At 39.6% G+C, this 17,043-nt stretch overlaps 1 protein-coding gene across 3 annotated transcripts in view; it reads right to left on the bottom strand.

Moving 5' to 3' along the window:
• The window catches only part of LOC137423217 (transmembrane protease serine 2-like), a 245,594-nt gene that overhangs the window by 114,698 nt on the left and 113,853 nt on the right, over positions 1–17,043 (bottom strand). For all 3 annotated transcript variants that reach the window (XM_078774546.1, XM_078774545.1, XM_068110121.2), the window contains 3 exons: positions 16,173–16,289; positions 9,822–9,865; positions 8,954–9,116 (listed from right to left, as the gene is read on the bottom strand). In XM_078774546.1, the coding sequence (XP_078630672.1) occupies positions 8,954–9,116; positions 9,822–9,865; positions 16,173–16,289 (324 nt within the window). The remainder of the gene's footprint in view (positions 1–8,953; positions 9,117–9,821; positions 9,866–16,172; positions 16,290–17,043) is intronic.

The raw sequence follows: 17,043 nt of genomic DNA, 5'->3' as shown, positions 1-17,043 counted from the left end.
CCTTGTAATCTCAACGTTCCGAAATATTATAACCTCCTCCGGAGGTCTTGAGAACTGTACCCCTGGTGTCGTGTCATTTAACCCAGCCGTTGTGTCCTTTCCTCAATTGATTTAGCGTAGCGTGACTCGGCCAACGTTCGAGTATAATCGGGTAAACTGTGCAGACGCGGTCATACCAAACCGCTCGGTAAACCAACATCCACAACCGCGTCTGTAACAATACATTTGAGGATGCTGAAGGATGGGTGGAGTTCTGGAGAGTTTAGGGAATGAATGAAAGATGCACTGTAAGAGATGGAATTTTTTTTTGGAATGAATAGATTTGGTGAGCAAGTCGAAAGCATTCTTTTATAGAAGAAGAAGAAAAAGGTGTTATAGAATATGACAAAATAAAGTTCTTCAGGGGACAGATGAAACATTTTTTAACAACGTGATCACGTGATCACGAACAACGTGGTCGAAGAACGAACGAACAAATAAGAACGAACAAACGGATAAGAACAGAGAAGGAAAATATTTTTTTTGGTTTTTTTTTTGAGATTTTAAAACAAGGAAGTATTGGGTGAAAATACCGTGAAAAACAGAGACTGAAAGTAATTGCAGCACGATCGAAGAACCGCTGACACAAAAACAAAAGCCTCAAGCCAAGGGCTGACACGGTAGCCTACTAGTACTACACTAGGCCTCAGAATACACGATACGAAAAAACCGACGATTCTGTGCACAGGTATGAAAAACCAACACCGAGAAACCTATTAAAGTCACCCCAATCGGTACATACACCGAAAGAAAGATACAGATTCGACAAAAACACAATTGTGAAAAATTACTTAACTTCGAAAGCATGCGCGCGGGGACAGCTTTGAAGAGACGTGACGACCAATCTTGCGCATGCGCAGATATCGATTTAACAGTAGACTGGTTTAACAGTAGACCGATTTAACAGTTTAACAGTAGAATAATAATTTAACAGTAGACTGGCTTGCATTCCATTATTGGGATGTTGAATCCAGGAAATGGGAACAGCAAGAACAGATAATGGACCTAGAACTTAAAATAAAAAGAATACAGGATACATTGCAGGAGATAAATGCACAACTGCCCTCGAAAATAGGAATAAAAGTGACAGTTGTCCCATCTGATTCCCATTTGTCTCCCCAAAAAGAACAGTACAGATAATTTTTTAATGGTTCAGGAGATAACCAAAGATCGCAGTGGCAACCCAGGGATCCAGAGATGCAGCCCACCAATACAAGTGAGCAGGTGGGCAGATCAGGCAATGACAGAAACCGATGTTACAAGTGTGGAAATATGGGACACTGGAAACGTCGTTGTCCATATTCAAATAGGAAGACTAGTTCATAGGACAAACCAAGATCAAGGGTACCAGTGCTTACCGGTTCCTCAGATAACGAGTAGGCCTTCATTGCTGCAGATCCCAAATGACGACTGGCCTCAACAGATTAGATCATTAGACCAACATGAATAACTGTTGATGCTTCTTGTGTCTGAATAGTTTTCGGAGCAAGAATGACTTTTATTTTTTTGCTTGTTAGCGAATTAATAATTAATTGCTAAAATGCCAAAATTGGATATTTTTTTGGGAACATGAATTAAAAGATCCAGAATTAGAGTTAATTCTGGAAGCCTCATATTTGCCAATTGTATATGTGGTTTTCGGGAGCATTTTGGGCAAAACAATTTTTTTAAATTTACAAAAGTGTGGAACATTGCTTTGCAAATTTTTGGGAAACCAAGTGACAAGCGTCACATGATCATCAGGTGGGAATTTTGGACTATTGTTTTGCATGATTGATAGGTCAGTGGTCAACTGACATGGAAATGGATGTATTGTCAAATTAGGATAAATTATTGTGGGAATCAAAAGGGTAATTTCAATGTGACATTACAGGGGTTTTTCTAAGAATAAACTTTTTGTCTATTTGTGTAATAGCGTTTCTAAAATTAAAGGATAAATTTTACGAAATTGAAATAAAATTGACACCCATCTTGATCTGTTAATAGGTTCCAACGCAAACAAATATACATAATGCTTGGGTTTGTGTATGTTTGTGTGTCAATGTTTGTGTTTTTGTTTTTTTGTGTGTCAATCTTACAAGATTGTTGAAACCGAAAATGTGCTTGTCTGGAAATAGATAGTTTCATGTGGATGGGATCGAATATCCAGAGAATTCGTAAAATAAAAAAGAAATATAATTTGATTATGAAAATTATCTCTTTTGTCAAGGGAGATGGAATATAAAGATTTGATGTGCTGGGTTATGAGCAGCCATTAATTAATAGTAAAATTGTCAGTAGTTTTGGGATTCCATTTTTGATAGAATTTATATGAGAATAAAAGCTATTTATGGATATGAGCTTCATAAAAAAATGAGGGAGTACAAAATTAGCCAAATTTGGAAGAAGTCTTACACTGACTTCCCAGAGTACTCTGCTCATGGATTTTTGACAGATATAAACTTGACTTTTATCAGCATATAAATTGTGCTGTATGTATGGATGTGTCTTAGGCATAGATGATATGGGAATATAGTAAAGAAAATTTTGCTGAATTGAACTATTGTGAGTTTTAAAACGGAATGCATTGTGAATCTTAAAACCAAGGGGCAGACATGAACGCGCTGTTACGTTATTTAACCTCAGAACGCGATTTTACGTGTACCACTGTACCTGCAACATATTTGTTAATCTGGCACACCTATATTGGCATACTGGTGTCAGTATTATTCACTAGTTGCATAGAAATGGATGAGCAACAGTTAAGGGGGCGTAAAACCACTTATTTGGATATTTTCTACAAAAGTAGGGGTTTCAATAAGTGGTAGCTGTACACATGGGATTCACCAAATTAAGTTATGGAGTTTAAACAAAGTTACTGGTAAACAGAAGGGGAATGGATAGTAAATAAATTCTTCGATGCTGGGTAAATTAAGTGAGATATTACAAAGACTTATAAGAGCTATTGTTCTTCCTTATAGCAGTGGGAAAGAAAAAAATTAGATCCAACATAATGAATCTATAAATGAATGTGATAGGGATAATATCCTCAATTTGTGTTAATTATTTGATTGTGGGTAAAGGAATTAATTTATCATAGTGGATTGTTAACAGCAGCCTGAAATGTCCTGAGAGTGTGCATCCATGTAATCAGAAATCCCAGATTTGTTTTTAACAACATTTTTACATTTTGTTTTTAAAAACAACATTTTGGTAGAGGTCTTATGTGGACGAGCACTTGCTTGGTAGATAAAAAGGTACTGCATGTTGGCAGCCACTTTTGTGGCCATTTAGGCCAAACAAATTGAGAGGAAATTGTAGTTAAATACGTAATTTACACATGGCTATTTGTAAAAGGGAACTTGTTGAGATGGGAAACATTTTTTGAAGGTTTATTAAAGTGTTATAATATGACATTTGGCAAGGCAAACTATGGGATGGGGAAAATTAGATCTGGTTATAGAATGAATTTGTAGACCTCTTGAAGTTAATTCTTCGAATAATTTTGTTTCACTAGTATTTTGAGTTCAAATTGGAAATAGTTTGGTAGAGCTTTGGTTAAAACCTTTGGTTGCGGTATTTTGGAACAAATTGATAAACCATAGGAGATTGATAAGAATGGAAACAAATATGGACCCAAGATAGAAAGATTTTATGATGATATGAATAATACTGAGATTAAAAGATTGAATTAAGTAATGTTGTAAATGCGCACAGTAGAGCAAGATGATGGCATAATGAAAATGTTATGCATTGCGTCAGTTTTATCAGATCAGTGAACTCATATCACCACAAGTTACACTGTTAAAGAAAAAAAAAAGAAAAAAAAAGTGAGGACTATGATAATAATACATTATGCATAGTTTGCTTGTTTGCAAGATTTGTTGGGAATTAGATATTCCTGTTTGTGATTTTAATCATATACACTCATTATAAATGCATTAATTTCCTTGCAGTAGTGTTAAAATAACTGCATGAGTTTAATTTTCAAACGATATTGATTTGAAAGCAATTTTAAATGTTATTCTTAGTTTAGTAGTAAAAATATATACCTGATTTGAATATTATTTGTGTGACGCATATAAATGAATATAACTTTTGAATGTTTTAAGGAAAACAACAACTGGTTGAATGTGAAACTGTTATAAGAAATATATGATTAGTTAAAATATGGTGATTTTATGATAAGATGTACCCTATCTGATTCAGTGTGTGTGGAAAGCAGATTCAGATATGGCTGAGTAAAAGGATAAGATCAGATCACATCCCAAAAGGAGTGCTAACGGAATTGGGAAGAAGTTCGAGAAAGAAAATTTGTGGCTAAAATGAAGTTAATCTTGGCATACACCCTCCTTCTCAAAGAATGATGAAGACATACTCCTTTGTAAGATTGGAGATGGATGCTTACCTTCACCAAGGAAAATTTATGTGACCATTGGCCTGGATCACACTGCAACATATGAAAGAAGGGCGATCACTTACTTTTGTTCGAATGCCTCGAACATTCATCACATCGGCAATTGCAGGACGATGACATTTTACCTGCAACTTCCACGGGATACGGTGACGTGTGTTATTACTTCACCAACTTCCGGGGAGCCAGCATGGAGTTGCAAGCGAACGGCTGTGCCTTTTCCTCCACAACAGCTGTGCACGATTCTGCTGGTTGCTCCAGGTATGGACCATGGAAAACTTGAGTACCATGGTCCCAACATCATTGTGGATGCATCCGGCATCCCTGTTCCACATCTTGCTGGCCAATCAACATCACATCAACACTTGCTCCATACTCATGATGAGTGAGGAGGCAAGTTGACGACAACTGGATGAAGGCCTTGTTCAAATCTACTATGGCTCACAGCAAGAGTGGCAAGGATGTTACATGCAGAGCAGGGTCAGTTTGTGACTCCGCCCAGTTATCACAATAGCAGAAAATCCTACGCAAAATAGTGTAGGTGCCATGAAGACATCAGAAGAAAAAGTTTCATACTTGAATTTCAAACACGAGTGATCAGCCCCTTCTTTTCAACAAAAAAGTCAACATTTGTGTCGAAGCAAAACGTATTGCCAAATGTTGCAGATGCTTTATTATTATAAATGGGGAACTGAAATTATTGTGTTTTGGTAAAGGTGAAGTGTTGTATGCTTTATGCAAATGAAGTGAATTGCATTATCAATATGGAAAGAGAAATGTTTTGTGATCATACTCTTCCAGAATGACGGTGTATGCCTTATGTATGGGAAAATTGGATTACCAAATTTATGGTTCGAATATTAAATAGGTTGATGTTTAGATTAATGATTAATATAAACAAAAATAAAAAATTGAGGGATTGTGGAAGTATACAAATATATTTGTATATTATTTGTTCTCATATCAATCTTTTCCAGAATGTGTTTTTCTGTGTAACTCTGTAGAAATGAAACCTGGAGGAGAAAAAGCTAAGTGCATACCTGTTCCGGCAGGTCATGAGGGAATGACCTATTGAGAACAGATAAGAAGTGCTTCACCATTTTAAATGATAACAGCTGTCCAAAAAGGCTTTTGGAACTCTTCAAGATAGAAACCAGAGGTTTGCAAATGTCTCACTGTCTGAGCCGAAAGGCCCTATGCGGAATTCTGAATTCCATGCTCATATAAGGAAAGAGGCCTTTGCTATATAGAGCGCTGGCCAAGGAACTGGGGGGAGCTGCGCACAGAAGAAGACTGTGGAGTGCGACGACCGGCAGAACGACGTGTCGTTAAGTTAGTTGGTTCATTAGTCAGTCAATATCTTGAATTAGTACGTTTATGTAACAACTCTCTACAGTTTTAATAAACCTTGTGTGAGAAACAAGTTTGGAGTTTTCTTTGTTGGAGTTTTAGTCGTAGGAATTAGGAATTCTTCAATAGTACCTGGAGGAGGTACACAGTCTTCTTCTGTGCACAGTAAACAGCTGTTCACCACCATCACTTATCTTCCCCCATCCAAAACCTTGATCTTTTCTATCCCCGATAATTTCACCCCAATTCCACTTTTTGAAATACCAACTTCTGACCTGGAAGTCCTTGGTGTCCTTGTGTTTTATACTTCTCCCACCCCCCACCCCCCCACCCCTTCCCACGCCTCCTCCCCCCGAGCCCTCTCCCTCCAATACATCTCCCTGCTCTCAAATGTTGTGTGCTCTCAAGTGTTTGTGTGCTTCCCATTCTCTTGTCTTCCGCTCCCTCTTTTTATATATTTTGTTTGTCTGGTTGATTTGTTTGTGAAGTAAATGTCAGCTCTTTCACGAGCCTCGATTCAGTATACAAAAAAAAAAAAAAAAAAAAAAAACAGTAGCCTATAAATTAAGAACGAAGAAATATCTCTCGGCAATCTCCCGTCTGTGTTAATTTATTTATTTTACACTTGTGAATTACATGTCCATGCACACGTGAAATGGAGTTTGTTTATCAATCCTGAATGTGAGAACACGATTCAGCCTTGAAAACTCGTGTGGCAAAAAAAAAACCGATGGAATGAATGGTGTGTTTAAACAGGATTACCTTTACTTCCGTATAATAATGATGAATGAAATTAAAATGAAAAAATGTCTCTCGGCAATCTCCCGTCTGTGTTTATTTATTTATTCATTTTACCCTTGTGGAGTACATGTTTGTAGAGCACACGTGAAATGGAGTTTGTTTATCAATCCTGAATGTGAGAACACGATTCAGCCTTGAAAACTCGTGCGGCAAAAGAAAAAAATTTGATGGAATGAATGGTGTGTTTAAACAGGATTACCTCTACCGTGAAATGGGGTGAATAGGGACAGCAAGGTGAATAGGGACACAAACTGAAAAAAAGTTCGGAAACTTTTTTCGCTGAAAATTGATAACCATACTGATTTGTTGATATTTGGGTTGAAAGTGTTCTCTTGTTTTTTTTAAAAGCAACTTATTGTCCCTATTAACCCCATATATGGGTTAAATAGGAATAAATAGGATTTTTATGGCTGTCCCTATTCACCCCATTTTACGGGTGAATAGGGACAGTCACTAATACAAAAAAAAAAATAATCAAGAAATAGGGACAGTTTGGAGAAACTTTTTATCTCATTTTTTTTTTCATTGGCACCGTGGTTTATATTATGGGTGCATATTATGTGCATCCATCTGAGCTATCAATTTACCAATAAGTGGGAAACTCAGGATTGTTATCATAACAGGATGGTTATCAATTTTCAGCGAAAAAAGTTTCCAAACTTTTTTTCAGTTTGTGTCCCTATTCACCTTGCTGTCCCTATTCCCCCCATTTTACGGTACATATTTTATTACCATGTGCTAGTAATATACACGTTCCACAAACAAAATATGCAGGAAACAGTTTGTGGATTTTTGTACAACAGTGTAAATTCCTAATAATAATAATAAATTGCTTCAGTAATCAACAGCAGTTACATTAATCTGAATTACAATAAACCACAATAAAATTTTCAAATTGGTGAATATATGAAATTCGTTTTCATCAGCTTGTTTCCTTGCTTGAACTTCTACGATTGGGTTTGGAATGGCTCCAAGGAAGCAACATTCAACAGAATAGTGTGTGAAGATCCAAACCCTGCCATATTGAGGGCACACAATCAATAAAATTGCAAAAAAGCTGAGGATCTCCAACAATGGTGTGAGGTAGATTTTGCAATGCCAAAAATAAACTGGATCGGTACAAGACATGAAAAGGCCAAGAAGACCCTCAATAACCTCCCCAAGGCAAGACAATACCGACTTGAAATTGCTCAGTTTATGTGACAGAAGACGTTGGTGGTTTCTCTGTCTTCTACCACCTACTTTATGCCCTTGCGCCCTTTGTCCTTTCCATGTTCTGTCCTCCCGAGCTTTTTGCAGGGGGCACAAGCTCTGCCAGTAAGTCCCTTCTGGTGACACTTCCAAGAAACTGAATCACTGCTCACCTCCATTGATTCATTTCTGTTTTTTCCCCACATGTAGAACCAACTTCACCAGTGTCTTCAATTCCATTCTTACCTTCAGATCTTCAAGACAGCTGTTCACCACCATCACAGATATCCCCAATCCAAAACCATGATCTTTTCTACCCTTGTTAACTCACACCCCACCCACACCAAGCTTTCCTTCCATATCTCTAATTTTTCCTTGCTGAGTGTTTTCTTCCGTATCCATCCTGTCCAACCCCATGCGGTCTGTCCTGTCACCCCACCCCCACCCCCACGCGCCACCCCAATTCCTCCCCACACCCATTGTTTGTCCAAGTCTCCCTCTATCCTGCTCTTGTACTTTGCTGTTGGTGCCCCTCCCCCTTCCCCTCTCTCTAATGTTCCATTTGTCCCATTATGTCTTGATTGGTTCAGTGTACTTCAACGAGCCTTGACTGTATACAAATAATAAAATGGATTCCAATTTGGTTTTAGTAATTACGTAACAAGCAATATAGTTGCCTATATTGGCATATAAATACATTTCATCATTATTTGTGGTAAATTGGACATTATTAATAAGCACAATATTTAACACACCTCTGAACTAAACCATTACTATTATGTGTGGGATTTCCAGAGTACCTCCTTCTCTCCCAGTACAATGCATACAACATTTGACAAGACATCCTTAATCTTGCTCCATATAAATAGACGAGGTCTGTCTCCGACATTGGTCATGTACCGGACAACTTATCCTACCTCTTGTTCTGTTCTACCCTCGTTAACCCCCCACAATGGTTCAAATGTCCACTCATTCATTCACTTTGGAGTTTCCTGCAATGAAGTTATTTCCTGTTTGTTGAACATTTGGTGGAGTATCACATTGCAAAGAATGTAACATAACAAGATGTCTCAAATATCAAAAGTGCAAAGACAATGTAACTTTAAAAATACCTCATCAATAGCAATACATTCCGAATGCTTGTTGCATTCTGACAGTAAGGATAAAAGTTAATCTTACCTGGAGACGCAATGGGCTGCGGTAACAACCCACTGGGGAGCTACCAAAGAACCACCACAGGAGTGGTGATGTTTATAATGTAGGCTGACTTGCCAAGGCCACTCTCCCTCTAAAGCATTTTTTCCTCCCACAATTCTTTGATTCATTTCTCTGACTCCACATTCTGTCAGACAGTGGAACCCAATTCAAGTTAAACACTTTCTCAGTCAACACATTTTAACAAGCTAAATTTATTTGACATGCCACAAACTTGTCAGCTTTTGCTGCATTGAACAACTTATTTTCGCATGCAATCTAATATTCACAATTTCACATGCATTGTGAAAAGCATATTGCAGCAATTGTGCAAGCATTATAATTTCAAACAAGCAATATAGTTGCTTGGAATTTTAACTATCTTTTGTCCCGAGATGCAAAAAACAACCAATTGGTGTGATCGGCTGAGTGATGTCACAGGGACTGTGTCACACATCACACAAAAAACGTTATTCGTTATCTTTCCAGACAAGACCTATTGGACAAAATTTAAGCTCAAAATAATTGACAAAATGTGCACAAATCAGCCAAGGTTGGCTACGTGATGTGCCACACAGAGCGGAACCGTCTGTTCAAAAACATCTCTGCACCTTCAAAGGGGAAGGGTGTTAATTCGAGAAATATAGGACATTTAATAGTGAATCAACACAGGAGAATTAAGTAATGACAAGTTGCTATCTAAAGATTTGATAAGTGAAACACACATGGTGAGATAGCTAACTAATCTAATTAAATTATCCATTCTCTTAGGTCATTTTCATGACTATAATTACATTCTGCTGGTGAAATTGATCGCCACGAATTTATGAATATATGGGAACAAAATACTTACTGATGCAGCTTAGTGTTGCAGCTTTTCCAGAAGGGCATGTAGAACTGCAGCAGAAAACAAGCAAAACACCAATGATTGTGAACTGTGCTGAATTCCACCAGGAAATTTTGAGCATTATAGATAGCTACGTGTGTGCGTGCGTGCGTGTGTGTGTGTGTGTGTGTGTGTGTGCCCCCCGACCCCCTTCATTAGACTAAGTTCAAAACGGGGGCTTATGGATTGGGTCTCGTCCAGTCCTCTGTCCGTGCTTCTATTTGTAGCCATGTCACACATGTATGGACCAACTGTGTTCAAACTTGGCACAAAGACAACACATGACGAGATTGGTTAAACCTTACTATTATTTGACATATGATTAGATTTTTTGGGGTCCCTCATCGTGAATAACACTCCTCCCAAACAAAGTCAATGGAAATCTGGCGCAACAAACCCGGGCAGTGTATAATCAGCAGAGGCCTACAGGCCTATTATTACTATGTTAGGCCCACCAGAAAACCAAGATGGCAGCCATATAATTTTGTCTCGGTGCTGTGGTGGGTGGAGTCAAGCGACAGATGTGGGTGTAGTCCGGCAGCTGTCTGACCAATAGGTGCACATTTCAGAAATCGAACCCCAAAAAAATCCCCAACATGTACCCCAACAAATACCCCAATAAGTACCCCCAACAACAGCAACGCAAAGCTCTTGTTGACCTGCAACATGTTACAGGTAAAAATATATGTTCCTCTAATTATGTTTTGGTAAACTTTTGATATGTTGTTTAGAGATGCTGTCGGAACATAATAAAGTTAAACAAAAATTTGGTGCAATTAGTGGTGGGTCAAACCATTTAGCTCCTCGACCAATGTGTTATGCAGTATATCATAAGCAAGCACAGATCTTGAACTTCCATGTGCTGGTTGCATGTGTGTGTGTGAGAACTTCAAAATTCTCAGTTAGATAATGCAGCCAACTTTTGGTTTGAAATGAGCAATAAATATGCTACATTTTGCCGGAATCGTGCTGAGTCCTAAAATCCTCACTACTCAAGGTTGAGTCCAAGTCTGAGTCCAAGCCCCCCTTTGAATCACGTGTGGTGGCTGTTGTTATTGGGTCCAGGAAATACCAGAACAGAACAAATCGTAAAACTTGAACAATACAGGCCTATTTCACAATATGCTTTTTACAGCCACAGCGCAATACTGTCTAAAACAGTGTTTGTCTGTCCGTATGGTGCCACAAACGTACACCAATCAGACCTGAGGATCTGGTAACATGACTAGAGGGATGTGTTTAATAACCATTACAGTTGCATATTTTCCGAAAAGGAAATATAATAACCTTCTGTGGAACGTTTTGGGGTCCCAGCGGGTGGCAATAAGGTAGTTATGAGGTTTCATAAATTCCTCAATACAATTATGATTTTGAAATGCGATCGACATGGATCTTGCTCCCAGATCCAGAAGTGAACAGATGATGACGATTCGCTGGTTTGATATCCGAATACAATCGTGATTTAACATTATATTTTTATATATTTATACCATCTATCTATAATTCCACTAATCTCTGTGTGTGTGTGTGTGTGTGTATGTCTGTGTGTGTGTTTGTTTGTCTGTGACCGCTGTTTCTCGACAACCACGGGTCCGATATACTTGCAACTTGCCAGGTATATTGCTGGGGACCCGAGGATGTGCCTTTTCAAGGTTTGAAATTAATCGGACAAGTAGTTACCGAGCTATGTCCAAAAAACGATTCAACCAATCAGAGAGCAGCGAGCTATCACGTGTGCCGAACGTGGCGAACAGACTCTGCCTCGGACGGCACATTTGAGAGCGTATTCATTTATTTCACGTTTGCAAACTATGTTGCCGTTAAACTATGTTTTAAAACTAATTAAAACTAATTTGCGATTCATCGTAACTGCGATTTGCGACCTCCCGGACAGTGAAGACTTCACTTCCGGCAGCCAATCACAGAACGCGTTGTTGCGAGCCGAGCCGAGCGCGTGCGCCATTACGGTTCGTAATTCGATTTCTTCCGGAGAAAATAATAATTTCTCGATTTCTTATGCGCATTATTTCTCCCAGAGCGAAGGGCGGAAGCGAAGAGCGTTGTTTTTTTTGTTTACGGGCGTACGGGCGGGGTAGAGCGTACGGGTAGCGTTTTTTTTTTTTTTTGGCAAGGAACGGGCACCCACGTACGGGCATGCCCGAGTCTATCTATAATGCCAGTAATCTCTGTGTGTATGTATGTATGTATGTATGTATGTATGTATGTATGTTTGTCTGTATGTCTGTGACCGCTGTTTCTCGACAACCACGGGTCCGATATACTTGAAACTTGCCAGGTATATTGCTGGGGACCCGAGGATGTGCCTTTTCAAGGTTTCATATTAATCGGACAAGTAGTTACCGAGCTATGTCCAAAAAACGATTCAACCAATCAGAGAGCAGCGAGTTATCACGTGTGCCGAACGTGGCGAACAGACTCTGCCTCGGACGGCACATTTGAGAGCGTATTCATTTATTTCACGTTGGCAAACTATGTTGGCGTTAAACTATGTTTTAAAACTAATTAAAACTAATTTGCGATTCATCGTAACTGCGATTTGCGACCTTCCGGACAGTGAAGACTGCACTTCCGGCAGCCAATCACAGAACACGTTGTTGCGTAGGCGTGGCCGATGTGAGAGCGAGCCGAGCGCGTGCGCCATTACGGTTCGTAATTCGATTTCTTCCGGAGAAAATAATAATTTCTCGATTTCTTATGCGCATTATTTCTCCCAATTCAGTCAGAGCGAAGGGCGGAAGCGCAGAGCGTTGTTTTTTTTGTTTACGGGCGTACGGGCGTACGGGCGGGGTAGAGCGTACGGGTAGCGTTTTTTTTTTTTTTTGGCAAGGAACGGGCACCCACGTACGGGCATGCCCTAGTAGTATTAATTTGTGATTGGAATGATGAATGATGTTGATTGGAATGAATATTTAGAGAACGTGCTGTCAATGCCTGACGTTCGACTGAAGGTGGCACAGGAATGTGGAATTAATCGGTTCATCGTTTGCCATTTGCCGTTTTTTCCCCAAGTCATTCACGAACCGGTTGTCCATGCCTGAAGTCAAAAACATTTAATACTTAAATACATTATTTGCTAACTGGTATCCCCACCCAGGTCATACTGTCCTCTTCAACTAAAGTATCAAACAAGCCTGGCTATGCCATTGCTCGACTATCGGTCCTATTAAACCAAGTCAACATTCGTTGCCTCAATTGAATCAAATGAGTGCAAAACACATCCGGGTCTTTTGGACTTTTTATTTTGTAAAAATAAATACTCGGCAAGTAGCCAGTGGTAGACCACCTGATATCCACTGTCGCTCTGGCTGCAGACAGATTCTAATGAAAACCCAGACATCTGGGTATTCTTGCTAGATCTGCGGCATTCTTCATCAGTAAGGCTTGCATACCTAGCTCCATGGAGTATGGCTCCAACTCTAGGCTGGTGCTCCTTGCTCCCACCTTACTCCTCTTATTAGGGGCGAAAATATGGCCAACGTCAGGAGGCAGATTACCTCCTGACGTAGGCTTATTTTGTTATGCCAGGAGGAAGATTACCAAAGACCATTCACTCTTACACCAATAGCAGATTGGTGGGCTCTCTATTTTATACACCAGTGGGCCAGTTGATCAATTGAACCAAATTTTCAATGGTCTTCACAGCCCTGTAGCATACAGTCACGTGAAAAAGTAAGTACACCCCATGTAAAGTTTTGACTTTTTCAACATATTTCAACATACAGCTATTTGATCTTCATTTCAACAATATTGATCGATAAAGGTGATATAATATAACAAATATCATGAAACATTTACATTTTGTAGTCCATTGTATAATTTAAATAAACAAAAATGCAAATTTCGCATGTGGAAAAAGAAAGTACTCTCACTCACTTCAAATGTCATCCCCTCAGAGTCTACTCGAGACATGGCAGAATGTCTCATCTCATTGTTTTCCTCCTTATCTCATGTGTCCAACAAACGCCACTGTGCTCACCTACCCTGTCAATCAAATGCACTGCCTTCTTGATTGTTTATTTCACATGAAAGAAGGTCGACAGTTCTATCCATCCTCAACACTTCATCAGCGACAGACCCTGGTGAAAGAAGTGCTCATGTTCTGAAATGCCACTCTGCTGCTCTTGCTTTGCCCTCGTGCAGAAAGACGATTTCTCACGAGTAAAGACACAAAACTGTGGTCTTCTTCTTCTCTCTATTTCTCAGAGCATCATGTTCATACTGCACTTATCATCCCTGGTCGCAATTATCTTCCCTCGGAGTGACGGCAGCTCGTCTCATCGAGGTAGCCAATCATCACACTCGACGTATCCCTCAGAAGTCAATCATATTGGCAGGGTATGCTTGAAGATGTCCGCAGGCCGTGCACATGCACACATCTTATTATAATAGAGCAAACGTATATGGTTATGTCGTTATGTATGTTTATATGCGACCAAAACGTCTTCTTCTTCTTCAAATAAAATTCACACCCTCTTAATTAACCCTCTTAATTACGTTTAACGGTTTAGACTGCTGAGACCCCTCAGACCTTTGACGACCCTTTAATTCCTCCAAGACCCTTAAGATCACCAAGACCCCGAAGACACAAAACACCCTGAAGACCCAAAACACCCTGAAGACCACAAAGATGCTTAAAGACCCTGAAGACCCAAAATACTCTGAAGACCCCAAAGACCCTGAAGACCCAAAACACCCCAAAGACCCAAATGGCACCGAAGACCCAAAAGACTGTGAACACCCCAAAGACCCAAAACACCCCAAAGTCCCAAAACACCCCAAAGACCCAAGACACCCCGAAGACCCAAAAGACCCCAAATACCCAAAACACCCGGAAGACCCCAAACGACCCTTAAAGACCCAGAGGAACCAAAATACCCTTAAGACCCCAAAGACCCTGAAGACCCAAAATACACAGAAGACCCAAAAGACCCCGAATAACCAAAATACCCCAAAGACGCTGAAGACCCAAAACAACCCAAATACCCAAAACACCCTGAAGACCTTTAAATACCCTTTGGACCCAAAATACCCTTAAATACCCCCCGAAGAACCAAAATACCCCAAAGACTCTTAAAGATTCAGAGGAAACAAAAGACCCTTAACAACCAAAAGCCGCTGAAGACACCAAAGACCCAAAATACCCCAAAGACCCCAAAGACCCAAAATACAATCAAAGGCCCAGACGATCCAAAAGACCCTGAACACCCAAATGGCCCTGAAGACTCACATGAAGACCCAAAAGACACCAAAATGGTCAAAGACGCTTTTCCCTTTGAAACGACGTGTGGCGAGTTGCGCGGAGTGCGCCGAGTCATGCTAGTATAGCTAATTGAGAACCAGCTTTCTTGTTGCCATTCCTCAGTAATCACACACTTGTGGGAACTGACGCACATCAACCACAACCCATCATGAGGCGACCTTCTCACACAGGCCCACAACCCTCGGAAAACACTGCCATGTTACTCCTAACTCAGCCCGGACCTGAACCCGTTTCAGGCAAGGAACAATACAAAACGAGACATGCTTAATCCGTTAACAGAGTCCCCCAGCACTCAATCCCAAGATTGACTACTTTGCACGAAACATTCACTTAATACAGGAAAAATGCCAGGTCCTTATTGTAATCATGAATGGTTCTTCGCCTTCAGTTCTACCACTGACCCCTCTCTCCATTCTCCTATAAATAAATGTAACAATATGTCATTTAATATACTACTATTGGTAGTTTACTGTAGTCTGCACTGAACATTTAAAATAACAATTTTTACGTTTTCAATCATATTTACAGATACAGTCAATTCCAAAAGCAGCTGCTGCTCAGTTTTAGCTTGTCCTAAAGTTTTATAAAGTATCATGGCAAGCCTAGTGCATGCTGATATGGAACTAAAGGTGGACATGAAGAAGCAGGTAAGTGCATACTCTTCCAAAGCTCCGAGTGCTGTCCAACAAAATAAACATTTGTTTACATGCCCTGTTGGGAGCTTGTGGGAAAGATACAGCCAATGAAGACTCCTAACGGGTTACATCATGGAATTACATCATTTAGTAACATTAGTTTACAATGAAATTGTACCCAAGATAACTAATACCATCATGTTATTGCTCTGGAAACTTTCTGTTAAAAAACTGCCCAAAAAGATACATGAGGAAGATTATATTTTGAATTATCTGAATGCTTCTACAAGGTTAATCTTTGCAGTGATTTGGAAAACTATAACATTCTTAAAACTTTAATTTGTCCATCTGTGCAAATTTATTGTCAGCAAATGAAAAGGAAAAAAATCAATAAACACTCACCTTGTTTTTATTTTGCCTTGAAGATAATCGCTGGGTTTGGAAGTGTCAATGGTTACGAATGACGTTTTAAATTGTGCATTGATATATGAAAGGTAAACCCGATGTGTGCTGTCGATGCTGAAAAGAGGGAACGCAATGTAAAGTGAGAAAGGTTTAACAAAATCAACACAAACCACAATTAGCAAACATATTATAGATAAATACAATCAAGCAACCATCTTCCAGAAAGATGACTTATAATAGTATTTTTCAGAGTACTGTACTTTTTATTCCTGATTCATCTATCTATAATTCCAGTAATCTCTGTGTGTATGTTTGTTTGTCTGTGACCGCTGTTTCTCGACAACCACGGGTCCGATATACTTGAAACTTGCCAGGTATATTGCTGGGGACCCGAGGATGTGCCTTTTCAAGGTTTCATATTAATCGGACAAGTAGTTACCGAGCTATGTCCAAAAAACGATTCAACCAATCAGAGAGCAGCGAGCTATCACGTGTGCCGAACGTGCCGAACAGACTCTGCCTCGGATGGCACATTTGAGAACGTATTCATTTATTTCACGTTGGCAAACTATGTTGGCGTTAAACTATGTTTTAAAACTAATTAAAACTAATTTGCGATTCTTTCGCTTTCCTGCGCGTTTGTGCACGCTATGGCGATTTCTTTACCAAACTCCACAAGCCGTTCGCTTTGGACCAAACCATTTCATGTAAATAGAGGGGGGGGGGGGGTTGTCACCGTACTCGCAAGCCGTTCGCTTTGGACCAAACCATTTCATGTAAATAGAGGGGGGGGATTGTCACCGTACTCGCAAGCCGTTCGCTTTGGACCAAACCATTTCATGTAAATAGAGGGGGGGGATATAATTTT

Source organism: Myxine glutinosa, chromosome 3 (assembly GCF_964187855.1).
Source record: "Myxine glutinosa chromosome 3, kmMyxGlut1.1, whole genome shotgun sequence".
NCBI lineage: Eukaryota > Metazoa > Chordata > Myxini > Myxiniformes > Myxinidae > Myxine > Myxine glutinosa.
The sequence above is the reverse complement of the archived record's forward strand: the minus strand, read 5'-3'. Positions and strand labels throughout refer to the sequence as shown.